This window comes from Elephas maximus, chromosome 1, assembly GCF_024166365.1.
Source record: "Elephas maximus indicus isolate mEleMax1 chromosome 1, mEleMax1 primary haplotype, whole genome shotgun sequence".
Taxonomy (NCBI): Eukaryota; Metazoa; Chordata; class Mammalia; order Proboscidea; family Elephantidae; genus Elephas; species Elephas maximus.
Genome location: NC_064819.1, coordinates 12,344,587 through 12,370,037, shown reverse-complemented (window position 1 = coordinate 12,370,037; position 25,451 = coordinate 12,344,587). Strand labels below are relative to the sequence as shown.

The window sequence follows — 25,451 nt, the reverse complement described above, 5'->3', positions numbered from 1 at the left end:
GAAACAAGTCCATGAGAGCCAAAGTATGACCTTGAGTATATCCGACCTGAATTTAGAGACCATCGCGAGAACAGATTTAACATACCGAATGCTAATGACTGAAGACCAAACGAGTTGCGGGATTACATCAAGGACATTATACATGAAGAAAGCAAAAGGTCATTAAAAAGACAGGAAAGAAAGAAAAGACCAAAATGGACGTCAGAGGAGACTCTGAAGCTTGCTCTTGTTAAAGTGAATGGAAGAAATGACAAAAGAGATGAACAGAAGATTTCAAAGGGCAGTTCAAAAAGACAAAGTATTATAGTGAAATGTGCAAAGACCTGGAGTTAGAAAATCAAAAGGGAAGGAAATGCTTGGCATTTCTCAAGCTGAAAGAGCTAAAGAAAGAATTCAAGTCTCAACTTGCAATATTGAGGGATTCTACGGACTGAAAGCAGAGAATATGAGAAAGATGTTTACCTATGTTTTATTGACTATGCAAAGCCATTCAACTGTGTGGGTCATAACAAATTATGGATAATATTGGGAAGAAAGGGAATTCTAGAACACTTAATTGTACATAGACCAAGAGGCAGTTGTTCGAACAGAACAAGAGGAGACTGCGTAGTTTAAAATCAGGAAAGGTATTTGTCAGTTGTATCCTTTCACCATACTTACTCATTGTCTTGCCGAGTAAATAATCCAAGAAGCTTGACTATGTGAAGAAGAACATGGCATCAGGATTGAAGGAAGACTCATTAACTACCTATGCTATGCAGATGACACACCCTTGCTTGCTGAAAGTGAAGAAGACTTGAAGCACTTACTGATCAAGATCGAAGACTACAGCCTTCAGTATGGGCTGTACCTCAACATAAAGAAAACAAAAATCCTCACAACTGGCCCAATAAACAACATCATGATAAACACAGAAAATGTTGAAGTTGTCAAGGATTTCATTTTACTTGTGTCCATAATCAACGCCCATGGAAGCAGCAGTCAAGAAATCAAATGACATATTGCATTGGACAAATCTGCTGCAAAGACCTCTTTAAAGTGCTCAAAAGCAAAGATGTCACTTTGGGGACTTAGGTACACCTGACCCAAGCCTTAGAATTTTCAATCACTTCATAGGCATGGGAAAGTTGAACAACGAATAAGGAAGACTGAAGAAGAATCGACACCTTTGAATTATGGTGTTGGCAAATAATATTGAATATACCATGGACTGCCAGAAGAATGAACAAATCTGTCTTGGAAGAAGTACAGCCAGAATGTTCCTTACAAACAAGGATGGCGAGACTTCATCTCATATACTTTGGACATGTTATCAGGTGGGACCAGTCCCTGGAGAAGGACATCATGCTTGGAAAAGGGTCAGCAAAAGAAAGGAAGAACCTCAACAAGATGGACTGACACAGCGGCTGCAACAATGGCCTCAAGCATAACGATTGTGAGGATGGTGCAGGACTGGGCAATGTTTGCTTCTCTTTACACAGGGTTGCTTTGTGTTGGAACCGACTAGGCAGCGCTTTAACAACAACATAGTTGTCACTCCTTTAAGAGAGGTATCCAGTTGAGAACTTAGTCAAAGACATGGTGGATTGTAATACTTGATTAAAGCAGGCTATGAATGAATGAGTTTATCAATAAATGTAAGAATGTCCATCTGCTTGAAGTAGAACATCAATGCAAAGGATAAGGATGGGGGAGTTGCGATTTGAGAAAACAATATTCTACGTGGCAAAGGAAGAATCTGACTAACATTTTCTGATCACAACACTGATCAATAATACTATAATCTGAAACCGGGGCTAGAGGTGCCTATTCTCAATTAAGGCTTTTCAACCACATAAAGTTAAGTGGCTGGTTTAGATTTTTCTTTAATAAACATCATAAAGCAAAGAAAACCCAAACCAAACCAACCCCGTTGCCATCGAGTCGATTCCGACTCGTAGCGACCCTATAGGAGAGTAGAACTGCCCCATAGAGTTTCCAAGGGGCACCTGGTGGATTTGAACTGCCAACCTTTTGGTTAGCAGCTGTAGCACTTAACCACTACGCCACCAGGGTTTCCAAAGCAAAGAAGGCTTAGGTTATCGGATAGTAAATAGCCAAACTATCACAAAGAGACCAGAATCTGAACACTTTTTCATAATCAAATAATACAAAGGGTTACTTATCCACAACACCTCATAGTGAATTGCTTTTTCATTTCTTTCAGTTCCTAAGGGAGCAAATGAAAAATATTCAGTAAAAAGCCCTTACAAATTTAATTGTTGTTGTTAGTTGCTGTCGAGTCAATTCTGACTCATGGTGACCTCACTTGTGCAGTGCGCAAGTGCTCCATAGGATCTTCAAGGCTGGGATCTTTCAGAAGCAGGTCACCATGCCTGTCTTCCAAGGCACTTCTGTGTGGGTCCGAACTACCAGCTTTTGGGTAGTAATCAAGCACTTAACAGTTGTGCCACCCAGGAACTCTGATAAACTTAATTAGCCTTAGAGAAAACCTTTAAAAGCAACCACTGATACAGTGCTATAGCAGGGTCTCAATAAATGATGCTGATTGATAAAAATAAGAAAAAGATGGTAGACTAGAGGATAGAGCCCTTACCTGGTATAACTCTAATCATGACAAGTCATCTCAACAACGCATACAAGAGAATGTGGATGGACCAGCACTATTATTACTACAAAAATTAAACAGTAAATCTCAAAAACTCATACTCCAGTGTCTTCCTCATGTTACAGTCTTTGTTTTCTCTAATATACTAAGTCAATGTAAAAGAAAAAAGAAACAAGTTGGATATCAAGAAATTTCTAACTCAAGGACTGAGAAAAGTAAACAACAAAGAACTTTAATTTTATGAAAGTAGTATTTGGTAGTATTACTTGGGCACATCTGGAAATACAGAATGGACAAACAAAAAAACAGACAAGACTTTTTTCATTAAAGCCTCCTTGACCGAGTCTCTTTCTTTTCCAACCCATTCTCCAAACTACTACCAAAATTCCTCCAAAAAAAAAAAAAAGAAAGAAACATATTTAATCATGTCACTTCTGCTCAAAAACCTCTAATAATTGTCTTAATGTCTATGTAACAAACATAAAAGATTCTTCATAATCTAATAACTACCTACCCAGTCTACTCCTAGAGACGGTTTTTCATTACGCTGCGATATACAACATAAAGTCCCTTATGTCACAAATTCCTTGCAATTTTGCTACATGAATTGGGCAATTATTTTCATTTAACTTTAGTGGGAGCCCTGCAAAAAGATCCTCTTAGTCTAAATATACAGAAATACTCACTTCTATATTTGGTAGGGTTATTGTCACCTGTTCACCTTTGCCAACTTCAAGGTCTCCTTCACAAGAAGTATCAATAGAAGCAGGTTTGAAGTCATCTAAAAACAAATACAAATACTGATTTTTATAAAATGGAATGATACTTAGATGTCAAAAATATAAGCATGTTTTAGAGTGATAAATCACTGTTAATAAAAACCGGTAGTTAAAATAGTTTAGAAGAGTCTTCACACACTGCAAATGAACAAAAACTACAATCCAGTTTACTTCTGTATGTGTAATTTTGAGAAAAATACTTCTCAGAATACTGTTTAGATCAAGATGAACCAGACAAAGATATTCCACTGCTAAAACCCTAAATAAAGGCCCGTTTTTTCCCCAACTTCCTGAGATACCGATACAGAACATTTTCAATTTTCAGTCTTTTTTTCCCATTTTTTCTAAAGCCTTTGGTGTTCACTACCACTCATGTGCTGTTCTAGCAAAGTACAAAATAAATGAATACACAGCAAATACATATTAATGGAGAAACTTAAGAAGAAGCAATCTTACCTCATTTAACAGCTTAAGTTTTTTTTCATTTTTTTTTTTTTAAATCATGCTTTAGGTGAAAGTTTACAGCTCAATTTCTCAATGAAAAATTTATACACATGTTGTTTTGTGACATTGGTTACAATCCCCACAATATGAAAGCACTCTCCCCCTTTCTACCCCAGGTTCTCCGTGTCCATTTGTCCAGTTTTCCTGTCCTTTCCTGCCTTCTCATTTTGCTTTTAGGCAGGAGTTGCCCATTTGGTCTTGTATATTTTATTGAACTAACAAGAACATTCCTCACGTGTTATTGTTTGTTTTATAGGCCTGTCTAATCTTTGTCCGAAAAGCGGGCTTCGGGAGTAGTTTCAGTGTTGAGTTAGCAGTGTCCAGGGGCCATAGTTCCAGGGGTTCCTCCAGTCTCTGTCAGACCAGTAAGTCTGGTCTTTTTTTGTGTGTGTGAATTTGAATTGTTATTCATTTTTCACCCGTTCTGTCCAGAATTCTCTGTTGCGATTCCTGTGGTCAGTGTTGGTGGCTGGATACCATCTAGTTCCTCCGAGGTAAGGCTGATGGAGGCTCTGGTACATGTGGTCCTTTAGTCTTTGTGTTAATACGTATTTTCCTTGTGTCTTTGGTTTTCTTCAACAGATGTATTTTGGATGGCCTCCACAAGCTTTTAAGACCCCAGATGCTACTCACCAAAGTAGGATGTAGAACATTTTCTTTATGAACTATGTTATGCCAAGTGACCTAGATGTCCCCCAAGACTATGGTCCCCAGCCCTTAAGCCCAGCAACCTGATCCCTCAAGGTGTTTGGATGAGTCTAGGAAACTTCTATACCTTTGCCTTAGTCAAGTTGTGATTTAACAGCTTAAGTTTTTATGAACCTATACACTAAAGGATACTTAAATTTAATATAATTTGCCACTAAGAGAGAATTTAAAATAAGTTTTAATTTTGAGTTAAATCAAAGCTCAAATGATGTTATTAAAAGGAATTTAAGATGTTCGAGGTACTTCACATACCTAACAAACTTAAGAACCTCTAAGACATGAAAGTTCCTTAAAGATATTTCAAACTGATATATCAATGACTGATAATAAATCCAATAGAAAATTCCTTGCGCTCTATTATTTTTTCTAAGCTAATTACTTATTGAAATATAGTATACATGCAAAATAGAGCACAAATCATAAGCTTGATAAATCTTCACAAAGTGACATGTGTTCAAACAGCGATCAGCTCAAGAAATAGAACATTACCATTATCCAGAGGCCCCTCCCAATTATTACCCCCTGCCCCATGGAAACTATGGTGGCATAGTGGTTAAGAGCTATGGCTGCTAACCAAAAGGCTGGCAGTTTAAATCCACCAGACGCTCCTTGGAAACCCTACAGGGCAGTTCTACTCTCTCCGATAGGGTCATTATGAGTTGGAATTGACTTGATGGCAACATTTCTTCTTTTTTATTGGGAACTAGAAATTGAATGAGAGTAGTTATAGAGGACATCCTTGTCAGGTTCCCAGTCTCAAGGGGAATGCTTTCAGTCTCTCTCCATTTAGAATGTTGGCTGATGGCTTTGTATAAATGCCCTTTATTATGTCGAGGAATTTCCTTTCTATTCCTATTTTGCTGAGAGTTTTTATCAGGAATGGGTGTTGGACTTTGTCAAATGCCTTTTCTGTGTGGATTGATAAGATCATGTGGTTCTTTTGTTTTATTTATATGGTGGATTACGTTGATTAATTTTCTAATGTTAAACCACCCTTGCCTACCTGGTATGAATCCCACTTGGTTGCGATGTATTATTTTACTGATACGCTGTTGAATTCTATTGGTTCGAATTTTGCATCTATGTGCATGAGATATTGGCCTGTAGTTTTCTTTTTGTGTAGTGTCTTTGCTTGGCTTTGGTACCAGGGTTATGCCGGCTTCATAGAATAAGCTCAGGAGCATGCCTTCCTTTTCTGTGCTCTGAAATAGCCTGAGTAGTGTCACGGATTGAATTATGTCCCCCCAAAATACGTGTCAACTTGGCTAGGCCATGATTCTTAGTATCGTGTGATTGTCCCCCCATTTTGTCATCTGATGTGATTTTCCCATGTGTTGTAAATCCTATCTCTATGATGTTAATGAGGCAGGATTAAAGGCAGTTACTTAACAAGGCAGGACTCAATCTACAAGATTAGGTTGGTCTTAAATCAATCTCGTTTGAGATACAAAAGAGAGAAGCAAGCAGAGAGACAGGGGAACTCATACCACCAAGAAACAAGAGCCAGAAGACTAGTGTGTCCTTCGGATCCAGGGTAAGACTGATGACAAGGACCTTTCCCCAGAGCCGACAGAGAGAAAAAGCCTTTCCCTGGAGCTGGCACCCTGAATTCAGACTTCTAGCCTCCTAGGCTGTGCCAGAATAAATTTCTCTTTGTTAAAACCAACCACTTTTGATATTTCTAACTGCACTAGATAACTAAGACAAGTAGTATTGGTGTTAGCTCTTTTCTGAAAGTTTGGTAGAATTCTCCAATGAAGCTGTTTGGGCCAGGGCTTTTTTGTTGAGAATTTTTTTATTACCTCTTCAATCTTTTCTTCTGTTATGGGTTTTTCTATCTTAAATTGTGTTAGTTTAGGTAGGCGGTGTGTTTCTAGAAATTCGTCCATTTTTTCTAGGTTTTCAAATTTGAGTACAATTTTTCATGGCATTCTGTTACGATCCTTTTTATTTCAGTTGGGTCTGTTGTGGTATCACATGTCTCATTTCTTATTCAGGTTATTTGCTTCCTCTCCTGTTTTTCTTTAGTCAGTTTGACCAGTGGTTTACTAATTTTGTTGGTCTTTTCAAAGAGCCAACTTTTGGTCTTGTTGATTCTATTGTTTTTCTATTCTCTATTTCATTTATTACTGCTCTAATCTTTATTTCCTTTTTCTGGTACCTGATGGCTTCTTTTGCTGCTCTCTTTGTTCGAGTTGTAGAGTTAATGTGTTATTCTGGTCCTTTCTTCTTTTTTTGATGTGTGCATTTGTTGCTATAAATTTGCTTCTAAGCACTGCTTTTGCTGGGTCTCAAAGGTTTTGGTGAGATGTGTTTTCATTCTCATTTGATTCTACAAATTTTATTCCATGTTTGATTTCTTCTATTACGCAGTAGTTTTATGCAAAGTATTTGTTCAGTTTCCATGTGTTTTTTTTTTCCTTGCTGTTTGTTCATGATTTCTACTTTTATGGCATTATGATCAGAAAAGATGCTTTGCATTATTTCAATGTTTTGTATTTTGTTAAGGCTTGCATTGTGGCCTAAAATGTGTTCTATTCTGGAGAATGTTCAATGTGCATTGGAAAAGAATGTATACTTTGCTGCTGTTGGGTGGAGTGTTCTGTATATGTCGAGTTGGTTGATTATGGCAATTAGACATTCCGTATCTTTACTGAGTTTCTTTCTAGATGTTCTGTCCTTCACTGAAAGTAGTGTGTTGAAGTCTCCTATCATTGTGGAACTGTTTTTTTTCAACACTGTCAGAATTTGCTTTATGTATTTTGGAGCCCTGTCATTGGGTGTGTATATATTTATTTTGCTTATGTTCTCCTGGTGTATCGACCCTTTAATCATTATATAGTGTCCTTCCTTATTCTTTAAGGTGGATTTTGCTTTAAAGTCTATTTTATCAGTGATTAATATTAACACTCCTGCTCTTTCTTGGTTACTGTTTGCTTATTTTTTTCCATCTTTTGAGTTTTAGTTTATGTCTTTGTATCTAAGGTGTGTCTCCTGCAGATGGCATATATATAGATCATGTATATATACATGTATTTTATGTATATATACATATACACATATACATATGTACGCATAGATACATATATATTCTGCCACTCTTGTCTCTTTGCTGGTGCATTTAGGCTATTTACATTCAGTGTAATTATTGATAGGTTATGAGGTTGCTGCTGTCATTTTGATGTATTTGTGTGTGCATATGTGTGGTGCTGACGGTTTCTTTGCTACATTTACTGTACTGAGTTCTTTTTGTTTATGTATTTTCTTCTCATCTCTTTCATTATTGTTGATTTTGTGTTTGCTGAGTCTTTACGTTTTTCTTCTTTATTTCGATGGGTAGGTTTGTTAGCTTCCTTTGTGGTTACCTTGAAATTTACCTTTATTTTTTTAAGTTTAAACCAGTCTTTTATTTCTTGATATTGCCTTAACTTCCTCGCCCTATGGAAGTTCTATGGCTACACTGTTTATTCCCTCTTTTTTGTTTTCATGTTGTTGTTATTTACATATTGACATCTCTGGTTTCCTATTTTTAATCTTTTAGCTTTGACTTGTTTTTGAGAATTCCCTATCTGGGTTGGTATCTGGTTGCTCTGTCTTGCATCCTAGTTTTGGATTGTTGTCTGATGTTCTTGGTTTTCTAACTGGAGACTTCCCTTTAATATTTCTTAGAATTTTGGTCCTCCCACGTGTCTGTCAGTTTGTCATACTGTGGGGGCTTGTGTGTTGCTGTGATGCTAGAAGCTATGCCACCGGTATTCAGATACCAGCAGGGTCGCCCATGGAGGACAGGTTTCAGCTGAGCTTCCAGACCAAGACAGATTAGGAAGAAGGACCCAACAGTCTACTTCTGAAAAGAATTAGCCAGGGAAAACCTTATGAATAGCAGCGGAACACTGTCTGATATAGTGCTGGAAGATGAGCCCCCCAGGTTGGAAGGCACTCAAAAGGTGACTGGGGAAGAGCTGCCTCCTCAAAGTAGAGTCGACCTTAATGACGTGGATGGAGTAAAGCTTTCGGGACCTTCATTTGTTGATGTGGCATGACTCAAAATGAGAAGAAACAGCTGCAAACATCCATTAGTAATCGGAACCTGGAATGTACAAAGTATGAATCTAGGAAAATCGGAAATTGTCAAAAACGAAATGGAACGCATAAACATCGATATCCTAGGCATTAATGAGCAGAAATGGGCTGGTATTGGCCATTGTGAATCAGACGATCATATAGTCTACTATGCTGGGAATGACAACTCAAAAAGGAATGGCATTGCTTTCATCATCAAAAAGAACATTTCAAGACCTATCCTGAAGTACAACGCTGTCACAACACTGTCAGTAACAGGATAATATCCATACGCCTACAAGGAAGACCAGTTAGTACGACTATTACTCAAATTTACACACCAACCACTAAGACCAAAGATGAAGAAATTGAAGATTTTTATCAGCTTCTGCAGTCTGAAATTGATTGAACGTGCAAGCAGGATGCATTGATAATTACTGGTGATTGGAATGTGGAAGTTAGAAACAAAGAAGAAGCATTGGTAATTGGAAAATATGGCCTTGGTGACAGAAACAATGCTGGAGATCCAATGATAGAATTCTGCAAGACCAACAACTTCTTCATGGCAAATACCTTCTTTCACCAACAGCAATGGAAGCTATACACATGGACTTTGCCAGATGGAACACACAGGAATCAAATTGACTATATCTGTGGAAAGAGACAATGGAAAAGCTCAATGTCATCAGTCAGAACAAGGCCAGGGGCCGACTGTGGAACCGACCATCAATTGCTCATATGCAAGTTCAAGCTGAAACTGAAGAAAATCAGAGCAAGTCCACGAGACCCAAAATATGACCTTGAGTATATCCCCCCCAAATTTAGAGACCATCTCAAGAATAGATTTGATGCATTGAACACTAGTGACTGAAGACCAGACGAGTTGTGGAATGACATCAAGGACATCATACATGAAGAAAGCAAGAGGTCACTGAAAAGACAGGAATGAAAGAAAAGACCAAAATGGATGGCAGAGGAGACTCTGAAACTTGCTCACAAGTGTCGAGCAGCTAAAGCAAAAGGAAGAAACGATCAAGGAAAAGAACTCAAGATTTCAAAGGGCAGCGCGAGAAGACAAACTATTGTGACGACATGTGCAAACAGCTGGAGACAGAAAACCAAAAGGGAAGAACACACTTGGCATTTCTCAAACTGAAAGAACTGAGGAAAAAATTCAAGTCTTAAGTTACAATAGTGAAGGATTCTATGGGGAAAATATTAAATGACACAGAAAGCATCAAAAGATGGAAGGAATACACAAGGTCATTATACCAGAAAGAATTATTTGAGGTTCAGCCATTTCAAGAGGTAGCATATGACCAGGAATCGATGGTACTAAAGGAAGAAGTACAAGCTGTCTGAAGGCATTGGCGAAAAACAAAGCTCCAGGAATTGACGGAATATCAACTGAGATGTTTCAACAAACAGATGCAGTGCTGGAGGTACTCACTCGTCTATGCCAAGAAATATGGAAGACAGCTTCCTGGCCAACCGAGTAGAAGAGATCCATATTTATGCCTATTCCCAAGAAAGATGATCCAACTGAATGTGGAAATTACAGAACAATATCATTAATATCGCACGCAAGCAAAATTTTGCTGAAGATCATTCAAAAATGGCTGCAGCAATATATCAACAGGGAACTGCCAGAAATTCAGGCCAGTTTCAGAAGAGGACATGGAACCAGGGATATCGTTGCTGATGTCAGATGGGTCCTGGCTGAAAGCAGAGAATACCAGAAAGATGTTTACCTGTATTTTATTGACCATGCAAAGGCATTCGACTGTGTAGATCATATCAAATTATGGATAATATTGCGGAGAACGGGAATTCCTGAACACTTAATTGTGCTCATTAGGAACCTTTACATAGATCAAGAGGCTGTCGTTCAGTCAGAACAAGGGGATATTGTTTGGTTTAAAGTCAGCAAAGGTGTGTGTCAGGGTTGTATCCTTTCACCAAACCTATTCAATCTGTATGCTGAGCAAATAATCTGAGAAACTGGACTGTATGAAGAACGGGGCATCAGGATTGGAAGAAGACTCATTAACAACCTGTGTTATGCAGATGACACAACCTTCCTTGCTGAAAGTGAAGAGGACTTGAAGCACTTACTAATGAAGATCAGAGACCACAGCCTTCAGTATGGATTGCACCTCAACATAAAGAAAACAAAAATCCTCACAACTGGACCAATAAGCAGTATCATGATAAGCAGAGAAAAGACTGAAGTTGTCAAGGATTTCACGTTACTTGGATCTACAATCAACAGCCATAGAAGCAGCAGTCAAGAAATCAAAAGATGCATTGCATTGGGTAAATCTGCTGCAAAGGACCTCTTTAAAGTGTTGAAGAACAAAGATGTCACCTTGAAGACTAAGGTGTGCCTGACCCAAGCCATGGTATTTTCAATCACCTCATACGCATCTGAAAGCTGGACAATGAATAAAGAAGGCCATAGAAGAATTGATGCCTTTGAATTGTGGCATTGACGTAAAATATTGAATATATCACTGACTGCCAAAAGAACGAACAAATCTGTCTTGGAAGGACCGGGCAGTGTTTTGTTCTGTTGCGAACAGGGTCACTGTCACTATGAGTTGGAACGGACTCGGCTGCACCTAACAACAACTACAAAAAGATTATGTGCAATTGCTATGCCTACTTCAACAATAAGAAAAAAATGAGGGCTGAAAACCGTTCTAATGGCTTCTACTGGACTAAGCTGATACTCAAATATCTGGGTTTTTTTTTTTTTGTGGGTGCTATTGTTGCTGTTTTATTTTCATTCCTGCAGCTGGATCATTGACCTATTTCACTTATTCTCTTACACTGAAGGCAGAATTCCAGCATTTTGTGAACCTTTATAAATGAAAGGCTTTAGAGCACTTGCAACGGTGCTTTTCAAAGATTATTTTTTATTTACTTATATTTGTGATTCATGTCCTTAAAAAGAGAGTATATACCCAAGTTATGGGAACAAATATTCTTGAGCAAATTTTTATAATCTTAAACTTAGTAATTTGAAAAATTAATACTATGGACAACAGCCTATAGTGTATAAAGACTACAACATACCTGAGAAGAAAGAGAAAAGGAGAGGGGAGACACTGCTTGAAAGAAAGACATGGAGAAACCAGGTAAGAACCATATCATACTTTTGGAAAATGAGATTAAAGAGGCAGAGGAACTGCAGTCAGCACTACCCGCTGTTTCATTGCGAGAAGCTTTGGACCAGAGAGTAAGGTAAAGAAGAATAAACGACGGCACCGTTGAAGATCTTCTGTTCATGAACATCTCCCCCGCTTATTCTACCAATTGGATGTTAATTTTTCTTTTAAATTTTATTTATTTTGTTGTTGTTACTGAGACTATACACAGCAAAATAATTTTTCTTAAAAAAACCTTTAATAAGAATATTTTGCTTAAATAAAAATAAGTTCCTACAGTCACAATGTAAGTAAATTTTTGGAGAATGTAAATTTTTGTTAGGAGTTTTGGCTGAAACACAGACCAGTTCAAAGCGAAAACCATAAAGGTCTCTAGACGAGCCAGGGCAGAATGACTTAGAAGCTGGGCAAAGGTGAATAAAGGAAGTGAAAAAAATACCTACTTTGCAATTTGCCACAGAAAAATGATCGGTCACGATTTAATGATCTCAAAGTTTCCTTCCAGCTCTAGAATTAATTCTGAGGGTTATTATGCAAAAAAATGAAATTTTACATACAAAATCATAATACGCAACATTCCTTCCTCTAATCTACATCAGTCAAATACTAAAGCAGGAGTTCCCTTTTCAACCTCAACAACATAAAAGCGAACGACTAAAAACTAGTTGCAAAAGACACAGGAAAACCAAAAGGTAGAAGTCACAGGGAGGTAAATACCTTCCGAATAAAGAATGTAATAACACACTGTCCAATAGTTTGATAATATTTGATAACTGACTGAAATCAGAAGTCCCAAGGAAATACAGATTATTGGGATGGTTCAGAACCTCTTCCCAGGAACACACTAAATAAGGACCCTGACCAGCCAGAGGCGAGAAAAAGAGATGATTTCTCCACCAGCCTCAAGGAAGTCCCTTCCCCAGGCACAATGGAGAAGAGCTCGGTTCTTTGCCACCCTGTTAACTGTCACGTTATTATCTGCCTTGCCACCTCTGCCTCAGCCACCCGTCACGTCTCACAGTCCCCTCCGCAGCCCTTCTCCACAAAGTTTCACTTTCCTGCCTGTTGGTCTCAAATTCTTCCGTGGGTTTATGCACACCTGCTGGACTCCAGCTCCTTCTTCCGGCCCCCCTGGAGTCCAGGCAGGGCAGCTGGGTCCCCCACTGTCCAGCAGATTCAGGGGACGGTGGGACCAGAACTCGGAGGGGTTCTGCGCCCACACCCCCATCCCGGAGGCTCCTTTTTCCCGCGGGTCATACCCACTCACAGCGCACAGTGTGGAAGGCGCAGCGCGGTTGCTTCTCGAAAGTCTCGCCCAACTTGAGAACTCGCTCGCGACTGCCGAGGTGCAAGTGTCCCGCCGCTCCATTCATCATTATCCTCTGCCTGCGACTTTGCCGCCGCCGCCGGGCTCGCTACCATCTGCCACCTCAGCCTCAAGTAGCTCCAGCGGCAGCTGCGAGCGCAGCCACGGCAGGCCCCGCCTTCCGCCCGACGCGCGCGGCCCCAGCGGGCGCGCTCGCGCGCTGATTGGCTGCCTGGCGAAGGGCGCCCCGCCCCCTGGCTCGGAGGCGTCTGGTCCCGCCTCCAGAGCCCATCCCGCGTTGCGACGCACGCTGGCCCGGGAAGGCCGCGCCTCTGAGGCGAGCGGTGGGAGAAGGCCGGGCTGGAGGAACCCGAAGCGAAGTTGAGGTAACGGACTGGCTGGCCCGGGGCTGGCCCGGGGGCGGGGAGAGGACCCCTGGATACCGGGAGGCCCGGAAGCCAGGCTCCTGGGGCAAGTAACCAGGTATGTCGGCGCTCTTAACCGGAGGCTCGGCCTGCTTCAGCCCTTTTTGCTCAATGTTAAAAGGGCCTTTTACCGAGTACTTACTTGTGTGGACTCGACGGAAACCGGTTGTGTGGAAACTGAGGTCCGGGATGGGGCTGTATCTGGGCACAAGGCCTGGTGTCTTGCCCAAGGTCTGGGCGCGCCAAAGGCGGGACTGGAACCCTGAGTAAATGAGCCCGCGGACCCCAGAGCCTCGGTCCTTGAACCTGAGGGCAGACGACGCCGTTACCTGAGCAGCCCTTCTCGGACCTCTGTGTTCCTGAGGAAGTGCCTGGTGGAGTTAGGCCTGGGAGAGGAGAAGTGGACGGAGGGAAGAAAGAGGATTCAGAGACGGTAACTGTAGACGTTTGGGATCACTTGCCTTCTTTCGTTTACTTCACAGTGATCCGTGGATGCAGTAACAGGCATCCTATAGGGATAAAAATACGTGACTCCTATAGGATCGAGAGTGGGGCTGGAGCTGGTAGTCTGGCAACAGGGTAATAAAAAAATAGCATCCGTAAATTAATAAATAATTGCCACAATGTTTTTTTTCTGTCAGAGCTTATTAATTTAACGGTAAAGATGGGAGAAGTGTTGCTTTGGAGCCAAATTGAAAAGCACCCAAAAGAAACTTTACAAATGGTTCCCAAAACCAAACCAAACCCAGCCCGCTGCCATCCAGTCGATTCCGACTCATAGGGAACCGCTGATCATTCTTCATTGTAGTTATGTAAAGTGAACTCCCTTACTTCCACCACAGCCAAATTGGCCAGTTTATTGCAGGGCTTCCAACTGGTTCCTTCTGGTTTGGACCCCTGCTGATAAAATGCATTTCCATCCCTAACCTCTTGCTGTCCAGTTGATTCTGACTCCTAGCGACCCTATAGGAGAGTAGAACTGCTCCATAGGGTTTCCAAGGAAAGGCTGATGGATTCAGACTGCCTATTCTTTGGTTAGGAGCTGTAGCTCCTAACCACTGTGCCACCAGGGCTCCATTTCCACCCCAGATATACCAAACCACCAAACCCATTGCTGTTGAGTGGATTTCCACTCATAGTGACCCTATAGTATGGAGTAGAACCGCCCCATAGGGTTTCCAAGGAACGGCTGGTGGATTCAAACTGCTGATCTTTTGGTTAGCAGCAGAGCACTTAACCACTGTGCCACCAGGGCTTCACCCCAGATATACTGACTCACACTCTACAGTTGAACAAGATCCCCAGGTGTATAATAAATTTTGAGAACCACTGTTCTACTAGTAGTTCTCAAAATTGGTCCTTAACCAGCAGCATTAGCATTGCCTGGGAACTTGTTAGAAATGCAAATCATCAGGGCTTCCAACAATTTGAAGCCCTGATTTATTGTTCTAGATGAATAGATGAATGTCTCCTTCAGCCTATCTGCTTGTCTAAATTTCTACACTTGTAAGGCCTACGAGTGGTTAAGAGGAAACCCTGGTGGCATAGTGGTTAAGAGGTATGGCCTCGAGCCAAAAGCTCGGCAGTTCGAATCCACCAGGTGCTCCTTGGAAACCCTATGGGGCAGTTCCACCCTGTCCTGTAGGGTTGCTACTAGTCAGAATCAACACACGGCTAATGGGTTTTGTTTTTCTTGGTTTTAAGACTGTACCTGAGTGCTCAGGTTCTGGAGCCAGAATTTCTGAGTTTGAACTCTGGCTTCATACCTAGCATTGTGATTTTGTGCAAACTAATTAACTCTCCAAAGTTAAGGCTGCTTATTGTTAAAATCAGGGAAAAAATAATATCTCTTAGAATAGGTGCCTTCATGGCGCAGTGGTTAAGCGCTCAGCTGCTAACTGAAAGGTCCGTGGTTCAAACCCACTAGCTGCTCCATGGGAGAAAGATATGGCAGTCTGCTTCCGTAGAGATTACAGTCTCGGAAACTCTGTAAGGCAGTTCTACTCTGTCCTATAGGGTCCCTACGAGTCGGAATTCAACTTGATGGCAGTGGCTGTTTGTTTGTTTGTTTATCTCTTAAAAATTGTTGAGAGGATTAAGTTAGTTAATATATGAAAACTTTTAGAAAAATGAATGGCAAATAATAAGAGCTCTCCAAGTAGTTTTTAATGTCTAGCTCTACCGTCAGAACATTTGAGGGCCGTCCTTGGTGGCTCTCTTCTCTTCTGTATATTAATTATTCTTAAAAAAAAAAAAAAAAAACCTGTCGCTGTTAAGTTGATTCTGACTCATAGCGATCCTAGAGAGCTGCCCCATAGGGTTTCTAAGGCATGGCTGGTAGGTACAAACTGCTGACCTTTTGGTTAGCAGCCTAGCAGCCGAGCTCTTAACCAGTGTGCCACCAGGGCTCCTTAATTATTCTAGGAGATGGGAATTGCTACTTTGTTTATAAGTCTAAAAAACTGGTTCAGGGAAGACCAGTCCTCTGACTTTATTATCTTATCATCTGTGTTATCTATTTGGTGCTTAAGATATTGTATTTTATAGATAGTTAAATGCCTTTTCTTTCCCAACTAGAACATCATTAATCATTGTGACCATTGCATCTAACATAGCGCCCTACACACAGATGTTTGGTGATGATCATGTTTCAGTTACGTTTTACTATGTTAGCCAGGAGGGCAGGAGCTATGTTTGAAGCCCATCTTATTCTTTCGAAATGACTTCCTGTCAGAAATTGGAGGTTCCCATACTGTAACAGGGAAAAAAGCAGAGGGTCAGGAAATTGAGTCTTGGAATATACAAGGTTCATGCCTTTATTCATTCTTTCAACATACATTCATTAAGTACCTACCACATGCCAGGTACTACTCTAGCAACTGAGAATACAGCAGTGAACCAAAGAGTAAGACCTGTACAAGGCTAGTCTTGGTTTGGCCCTCATGAAGCTTACATTCTAGTGCAAATTTCCCCCAAATATATGTTAAAACAAATTTTTTATATGTTGTATTAGTCCAGTAATAAGCAAATAAATTAATGGAACTGACTAGAATTCAAAAAGTATACCCAAATATATTTATGATAACTTAGCATATGACAAAAACAGCATTTCAGATTGCTACTTTTATGTCTTTTCTTGGCTAATTACCTTAGAAATTTAATGTAGGTATGTGCATTTGACTTTCTAGTACTTTTTAGATCTTTGGGTAGGAAGGGCCTTTCTAAAAAAGACACAAAAAATAGAAGCCATAGAGGAAAATACTGTTATATTTTCTACATAAAAAATTTTAAGCTTATGATAAAGACACCGTAATCAAATGTAATGGCAGACAAGGAGAAACTGTTTACAGTCAGCATAAAGGTAGAGAGAGTTCATATCCATGTATGAAAAGCTTCTACAAAAGAATAAGGCAAACAAACTAGTAGAAAAATGGTCAAAGGATGTGAGTAGAAATATATAGAAGAAGAAATGGCCAGTGAACATGAAAATATGCCTGACTTCCCTAATAAATACAAATTAAAATAGCATGATACCAATTTTCATCTTACAGATTAGCAAAAATGTGAAAGATAACATGTTAGTAAAGGACTAAGGAAATGAACAGCCTCATGCTTCATGGCGGGAATACAAATCAGAAAAACATTTTGTAGAAAAACCTGGCATTGTCTAATCAAGATGTAAACTATGTATACCCTGTAATCCAGCCATCCAACTTCAAGGAATTCATTCTACAAAAATACTAGCATGAGTACATAAACACACATACACTGATATTCACTGCATCATTGCTTGTAATATCCTACAACTGGAATGATTATCAATAGAGGAGATGTTTAAATATATTTTGATATACTCTTTGTTGTTGAGAATATACACGTACACCAATTCAGCAGTTTCTTTGTATACAATTCAGTGACACTTGTTACAGTCTTCGAGTTGTATAACCATTTTCACTCCTTTTCTGAGTTGTTCCTCCTCCATTAACATAAACTCACTGCCCCCTAAGGCTACAGTCTAATCTTTTGAGTTGCTGTTGTCGCTTTGATCCTATGTAGATAGTTCTTAAAAAGAGCACAATGCTCAAGGAGACATTTTTTTTTTACTAGTTAAGCTAGACTGTTTGGTTTTAGGAAGACTTAAGGGGATATTTTTGGTTTAAGGTTTAAAGATTATCTCTGGGCGGTATTTTGGTAGTTCATCCAACCTCTGTAGCTCCAGAAAGTCTGCATTCCATGAGAATTTGAAATTCTGTTTTATGTTTTCCCCATTTGGGTTATGATTCTTCTATAAAATTATTTTGATAAACGCTTACAAAGGAAGCCTAGCATAACGCAGCTATTGGAAAGAATGAGGTAACTATGCACTCTTTTGGCAAGTTGTGTGCCTACTATGTGTCAGACTTTCTATAAAATTATTTTTAGTTTATATTTTATCTAATAAAAGATGAATTCTGGATGCTGTGGCTTTAGGGTTGCTATGAGTCAGAATCGACTTGACAGCAATGGGTTTGGGTTTTTTTTTTTTTTTTTTGATGGTATATCCAACTCTTCAGTATGAAAGATGGACTGAGATGTCAATTATCAAGAATAATAGTTACGAGGTCAGCTCAGCTGGACTAAACCAAAAGCAAAAAAGTTTCCTGAATAAACTGAATGCTTTGGAGGTCAGCGTAACAGGGGCAGGGGTTTGGGGACCCTGGTTTCAGGGGACATCTAAGTCAACTGGAATAATAAAACCTATTAAGAAAACATTCTGCATCCCACTTTGGAGAGTGGCGTCTGAGGTCTTAAACGCTAGCCAGCAGCCATCTAAGATGCATCAATCCGTCTCAACCCACCTGGAGCAAGGAAGAATGAAGAACACCAAAGACACAAGGTAATTATGAGCCTAAGAGACAGAAAGGACCACATAAACCAGAGACTACATCATCCTGAGACCAGAAGAACTAGATGGTGCCTGGCCACAACCGATGACTGCCCTGACAGGGAACACAACAGAGAACCCCTGAGGGAGCAGGAGAGCAGTGGGATGAAGACCCCAAATTCTTGTAATAAGACCAAACTTAATGGTCAGATTGAGACTAGAAGGACCCTGGAGGCCATGGTCCCCAGACTTTCTGTTAGCCCAAGACAGGAACCATTGCCAAAGACAACTCTTTAGACAGGGATTGGACTGGAATATGGGATGGAAAGTGATACTGGTAAAGAATGAGCTTCTTGGCTCAAGTAGACACATGAGACTGTGTTGGCATCTCCTGTCCGGAGGGGAGATGAGAGGGCAGAGGGGGCCAGAAGCTGCCCGAATGGACACAAAGAGAGAGAGTGGAGGGAAGGACTGTGCTGTCTCATTAGGGGGAGAGCAATTAGGAGTATATAGCAAGGTATGTGTAAATTTTTGTATAAGAGACTGACCCGATTTGCAAACTTTCACTTAAAGCACAATAAAAATTAATTAAAAAAAAGAATAGTTAGAAAATGAGTTAGAAGTAGATTATTTGGTATTATATGAGACCACTACTGTAAAAACTCATGAAAAGGTTTACACACAAAAAGAAAGTCTTTGATGGTTACAACGGAGGGGAGGGTGGGGATAGAAAAACACTAAATAGACAATAGGTAAGTAGTAACTTTGGTCAAGGGTAAGACGGTACACAGTACTGGGGAAGCCAGCACCACTTGTCCAAGGCAAGGTCAGGGAAGCTCCATAGACACATCCAGACTCTCTGAGGGACTGAATTGCTGGGCTAAGGGCTCTGGGGACCATGGTCTTGGGGAATATCTAGCTCCACTGGGATAACATATTTTATGAAGAAAATGTTCTACATTCTACTTTGGTGAGTAGCGTCTAGGGTCTATAAACGGCCATCTAAGATACAACAGTGGTCTCACTCCTTCAGGAGCAAGGGAGAATGAAGAAAACTAAAGATACAAGGGAAAGATTAGTCCAAAGGACTAACAGACCACAGCTTCCACCAGACTGAGTCCAGTACATCTAGATGATGCCCTGCTACCACCACCGACTGCTCTGACAGGGATCACAGTAGAGGGTCCCAGACAGAGCTGGATGAAAATGTAGAGCAAAATTCTAACTCACAAATAATCTAGTTTCTGATTCAAAATAATGATACCTTAGCAAATCTAATGAAAACTACTTGATTGAACTTGTAATTCTTAGCTGAAATCTCAAAAATCCTAATTAAGAATTGCTTTTATCCTTGAACAATAATAAGAATGGTGATTAGCATTACTTTTAGAAACTGTTAACCACAAATGTTGCCTATAGCAAATGTAACTTCATTAACACCAAAGAAATAATTTTAAATTCTCAAAAAAAAAAAAAAATAGATCATTTGGAAATATGTTCTGCATTTTTTCCACTTTTACATGGGAAGAAATATAATAAACATTGTAATTAAAACCACAGGCCTTGGAGTCATACTGATCTGGATTTGAATGATGATTCAACACATGCTGGTGGAGCCAGGACAAGGGTGTTAAATTCCTCAAGCTTCATTTTTTTAATCTATAAAATGGAAATAACAGATTCTACCTCATAGTCCTGTTGTGAGGATTTAATATGCTAACGCATATAAAAGGATTTAGCACAGTGCTTAGCTCACAGTAAAAACTTAATGTATGTTATTGTTATTGCTAGCTGCCGTGAAGTCAGTTCCAGTTCATAGTGACCCTTTGTGCAGTAGTGCCCGATCCTGTACTATCCTCAGAGTCATTATTATGCCTGGGCCCATTGTCTCAGCTACCGTCATTCCTCTTGTTGAGAGTCTTCCTCTTTTTTGCTGACTGTTGGCTTTAGCAAACGTGATGTCTTTCTTCAGGGACTCGTCCCTCCTGGTAACATGTCCAAAGCACATGAGATAAAGTCTCACCATCCTCCCTTCTAAGGAGCGTTCTGGCTGTACTTCTTCCATGATGGGTTTGTTCATTCTTCTGGCAGTCCATGGTATATTCAGTAATCTTTGCCAACAACACCATAATTCAAAGGTGTCAATTCTTCAGTCTTCCTTATTCGTTGTCCAGCTTTCCCATGCATATGAGGCAATTGAAGATGCCATGACTTGAGTCAGGCATACCTTAGTCCTCAAAGTGGCATTTTTGCTTTTAAACGCTTTAAAGAGGTCTTTTGCAGTACATTTGCCCAGTGTAATATGTCATCTGATTCCTTAACTACTGTTTCCGTGGGCATTGGTTGTGGATCCAAGTAAAATGAAATCCTTGATAACTTCAACCTTTTTTCCATTTATCATGACGTTGCTTATTGGTCCAGTTGTGAGGATTTTTGTTTTCTTTATGTTGAGGTACAATCCATACTGAAGGCTGTCATCTTAAGCGCTTCAAGTTCTTTCAGCAAGTAAGGTTGTGTCATCTGCATATTGCAGGCTGTTAATTAGTCTTCCTCCAATTCTGTTGCCACATTCCTCTTCATATAGTCCAGCTTCTCAAATTATTTGTTCAGCATACAGATTAAATAAGTATCGTGGAAGGATACAGCCCTGACACGCACCTTTCCTGACTTTAAACCACGCAGTATCTCCTTGTTTGTTTGAAGGGCTGCCCCTTGGTCTATGTACAGGTTCCTCATGAGTACAATTAAGTGTTCTGGAATTCCCATTCTTCGCAATGCTATCCATAATTTGTTACTATCCACGCAGTTGAATGCCTTTGCGTAGTCAATAAAACACAGGTAAACATCTTTCTGGTATTCTCTGCTTTCAGCCATGATTCATCTAATAGCAGTGATATCCCTGGTTCCATGTCCTCTTCTGAACCTGGCATGAACTTCTGGCAGTACCCTGTCGATGTACTGCAGCAACCGCTTTTGATTGATCTTCAAAATTTTACATGTGATATTAATGATATTCAGTAATTTTTGCATTCTGTTGGATCAGCTTTCTTTGGAATAGGCACAAATATGGATCTCTTCCATTCAGCTGTCCAGGTAGCTGTCTTCCAAATTTCTTGGCATAGATGAGTGAGCATCTCCAGTGCTGCATCCGTTTGTTGAACATGTTAGTTGGTATTCCATCAATCCCTGGAGCCCTTCAGTGCAGCTTGGACTTCTTCCTTCAGTACTATCAGTTCTTGATCATGTGCTACCTCCTGAAATGGTTGAATGTTGAGCAGTTTTTTTAGTACAGTGACTCATTGTATTCCTTCCATCTTCTTTTGATGTTATTTGCTTTGTTCAATATTTTGCCTGTAGAATCCTTCAATATTGCAACTCAAAGTTTGAATTTTTTCAGTTCTTGTAGCTTTAGAAATGCCAAGTGTGTTCTTTCCCTTTGGGTTTTTACTCCAGGTGATTGCACATTTCACTGTAATACTTTGTCTTCTCAAGCCACCCTTTGAAATCTTCTGTTCAGCTCTTTTGCTTCATGTCGTCTGTTCACTTTAGTTATTCTGCATTCCAGAGCAAGTTCCAGAGTCTCTTCTGACATGCATTTTGGTCTTTTCTTTTTTTCTTCTTAATGACCTTTGCATTCAATATGTATGATATCCTTGATGTCATTCCATAACTTGTCTGGCCTTCGGTCATTAGTGTTCAGTGCGTCAAGTCTGTTCTTAAGATGGTCTCTGAATTCAGGTGGGACATACTCAAGGTTGTGTTTTGGCTGTCGTGGACATGCTTTCATTTTATTCATATTCAACTTGAACTTGCATATATGTTAGCTTTCATAATACATGTTAACTTTTATTCTAATTTAGCAAAAATTATATTTTTTATTCAATATCTGATCTTTTAACATATATTAATACTTTTTTATGTAGAGAAAGTATTGGGAACAATTTGAAGTGGAACATGGCTATTTTTTAACTTCAGGAAATTGGTTTTATTTATTATGCTATTTATAAATAAGCTTTGGTTATCTTAATATTAACATTTCTGAGCCTCAGTGTGTTGGGGTCCCCAAGGCCACCCCTAGGTTTGGTAATTTGCTAGGATTATAGCATATAGTTATACTCACAGATGTGATTTAACACAGCAGAAGGATATAGCGTAAAATCTGCAAAGGAAAAGGCACATGAAGTGAAGTTCAGAGGAAGCCAAGTAGAAGTTTCCAAGAATCCTTTCCCATTGATGTCACACAGGACAATCTTAATGCCTCCAACAATGACTTGTGACAATGTATGTGAAATATTGTCTACCAGGGAAGCTCACTAGAAACTCAATACCCAGGGCTTTTCCTGGAGACTGGTCACAGAGGCAGCCCCTGCCTAGCATGTACCAGAATGCTAGACTCCCAGAAGTAAAGCAGATGTTCAGCATAAATGGCACTGTTTGTCCCAACATGTGGGTACAGTGAGCACCTCTTATCAAGGAATGGTGGGAACCTTCCCCAAATCCAGGTTCCCAGATGGCATCCAAAGGGTAGCAGTAAGCACAAAGGTAGCAGTCTCAGACTGCCGTGTTGACTCTTTTCTGCACCCTTAGTTTTTCTTGTATAATGAACATTAATTCCTATCCTAGGATTGTTGTGTAGGTTTGAAAGATTGAATGTGAAGCACTTAGCCTAGTTCCTGACTCTTGGTGGGTGCTCAATAAATAGTTCCTACCAAAGCTGTTCAGTAGGAAATAGAGACACACTGGTTAGAAAAGCCAGAGTTTCCTGTAAAGATGAAAAAAACCTACGTGTCACTTCTCAAACAAGGCAAGCAAAGTCAAGTTTTCATTTATATTGAAAGCATATTTCAAACATAATTTGGAGAGTGAAGTTTTTTACAGCTGTTTGACCTTCATGCTTTGATTTTGTTAAAATATAGGTGATAAGAGAAATGAAGCCAACTGGTACAGACCCAAGGATACTATCTCTAGCTGCTGAGGTTGCAAAAAGTCCTGAGCAGAATGTCCCTGTTATATTGTTGAAGTTAAAAGGTAAGAAAATATTTTCATGATTAACTAACACTGTTTAAGTAACTAAACAATTCCATCATGGGTGCAAATTTAGTATTTGTTTCTAATTTATTCAGAGAAATCTTAACACTGGTATCTCAAGCATTTTTCCTTTTTAATTTATTTTTAGTTATTCAACATATAAAAATACAAATAGCTCTTGTATTTATTGAGCAAAAATAAGTATATCTTGTTTCCTTTTGCCTTAGAAATAATAAACAGCACACCTTTAGGAGGCTCAGAGTTGAAGAAAGTCAAACAAGACATATATTGTTATGACCTCATTCAGTATTGCCTCTTGGTCCTCAGTCAAGATTGTTCTCGAATCCAGGGTGGTTGGTCTACCGTTTCCCAACTTACTCAAATATTAAGGTAAATTGCAATAATAAACCATCTTGTTCTTGAGAGACGTAGTAGTAGATTTTGATTTTCAATATTTGCTTCCTTTTTTATTCATCTACCTAGCAAGCACTGACAACCTCCTGTGTTAGGTTTTGGTTGTGCTTTTGCCTCATAATATTTATTTTTAACTCTGTATCTATTTGTGTGATTATTTGATTAATATCTAAATTTCCCTCCATGTGCTCCATGAAGATGGTGACAATGCATTTTGCTCACCACTGAATCCCAATGCCTAATATGCTATTTATTATTTAATGAATATTTAAATGAATGAAGAAATTAAGGCATTGGCCCTACACTTGAGAAGTTGACAATAGAGATGGCCTAACAGTCATATGTGGTTTAAAATCAGGAAAGGTGTGCATCAGGGTTGTGTCCTTCCACCATACTTACTCAATCTGTATGCTGAACAAATAATCCAAGAAGCTGGAATATATGAAGAACGTGGCATCAGGATTAGAGGAAGACTCATTAACAATCTGTGATATGCACATGACACAACTTTGGCTGCTGAAAGTGAGAAGGACTTGAACCACTTACTGATGAAGATCAAAGATTACAGCCTTCAATATGGATTATATCTCAACATCAAGAAAACAAAAATCCCCGTAACTGGGCCAATAAGGAACATCGTGATAAACAGAAAAAAGATTGAAGTTGTCAAGAATTTCATTTTCTTTGGATCTACAATCAATGCCTACGGAAACAGCAGTCCAGAAATAAATGACATGTTACATTGGGCAAATCTGCAGCAAAAGTATTCAAAAGCAAAGATGTCACTTTGAGGACGAAGGTGTGCCTGACCTAAGCCACAGTATTTTCAGTTGCTTCATATGGATGCGAAAGTAGGAGAGTGGATGAGGGAGACTGAAGAAGAATCGATGCATTTGAATTATGATGTTGGTGAAGAATATTAACTATGCCACAGACTGCCAGAAGAAGGAACAAGTTTGTCTTGGAAAAAGTACAGCCAGGATGCTCCTTAGAAGCGAGGATGGCGAGACTTCATCTCACATACTTTGGGCATGTTCTCATGAGAGGCCAGTCCCTGAAGAAGGACATCATGCTTGATAAAGTGGAAGGTGAGCAATAAAGAGGAAGACCCTCAACGAGATGGATTGGCATGTGGCTTCAACAACGGGCTCAGATATAGCAATGATTGTGAGGATTGCGGGGACCAGGCAGTGTTCTCTTGTACAAAGGGTTGCTATGAGTCGAAACTGACTTGACGGCACCTAACAACAACAGTCATGTAAATGTTATGATACAGGCGGAATGCTAAAATGAAGGAAAAAAAAAAATGAAAGATACAAGCAAAGTACTATAGGAGAACATATATAAAAACTATTAATTTCGCTTTGTGGTGTTGTAGCTGTCTCAGCCATATATTTCGTTATCCAAATGTTGTCAATATTCAGACTGATATAATGCCATGCTAGAAACAGTTCATAGAAAAAAGATGAAAATAGTTTTTTGAAAGAGGCAATAAAATAAACCAGATCTTCTCAGTGCCTAAGCTGCATAAAAAAAATACTTATTATAAATTAGATAACTGAAAGTGTGTATTTACTAATTGG

At 39.6% G+C, this 25,451-nt stretch overlaps 2 protein-coding genes across 3 annotated transcripts in view; one reads left to right on the top strand and one right to left on the bottom strand.

Moving 5' to 3' along the window:
• Nucleotides 1–13,300, bottom strand: part of EAF2 (ELL associated factor 2) — a 48,159-nt gene extending 34,859 nt beyond the window's left edge. The window contains exons 1-2 of the mRNA XM_049877758.1: nucleotides 13,099–13,300; nucleotides 3,295–3,389 (exon numbers count right to left, since the gene is read on the bottom strand). Of these exons, the coding sequence (XP_049733715.1) occupies nucleotides 3,295–3,389; nucleotides 13,099–13,207 (204 nt within the window). The 5' untranslated portion in view covers nucleotides 13,208–13,300. The remainder of the gene's footprint in view (nucleotides 1–3,294; nucleotides 3,390–13,098) is intronic.
• Nucleotides 13,301–13,388: 88 nt separating this feature from the next.
• The window catches only part of IQCB1 (IQ motif containing B1), an 83,302-nt gene continuing 71,239 nt past the window's right edge, over nucleotides 13,389–25,451 (top strand). Inside the window, exons 1-3 of one of the 2 annotated variants that reach the window (XM_049877745.1) lie at nucleotides 13,389–13,620; nucleotides 23,343–23,454; nucleotides 23,682–23,844. In XM_049877745.1, coding sequence (XP_049733702.1) covers nucleotides 23,355–23,454; nucleotides 23,682–23,844 — 263 coding nt within the window. In that variant the 5' untranslated portion in view covers nucleotides 13,389–13,620; nucleotides 23,343–23,354. The remainder of the gene's footprint in view (nucleotides 13,621–23,342; nucleotides 23,455–23,681; nucleotides 23,845–25,451) is intronic. The other variant, XM_049877734.1, reaches the window with a different exon arrangement.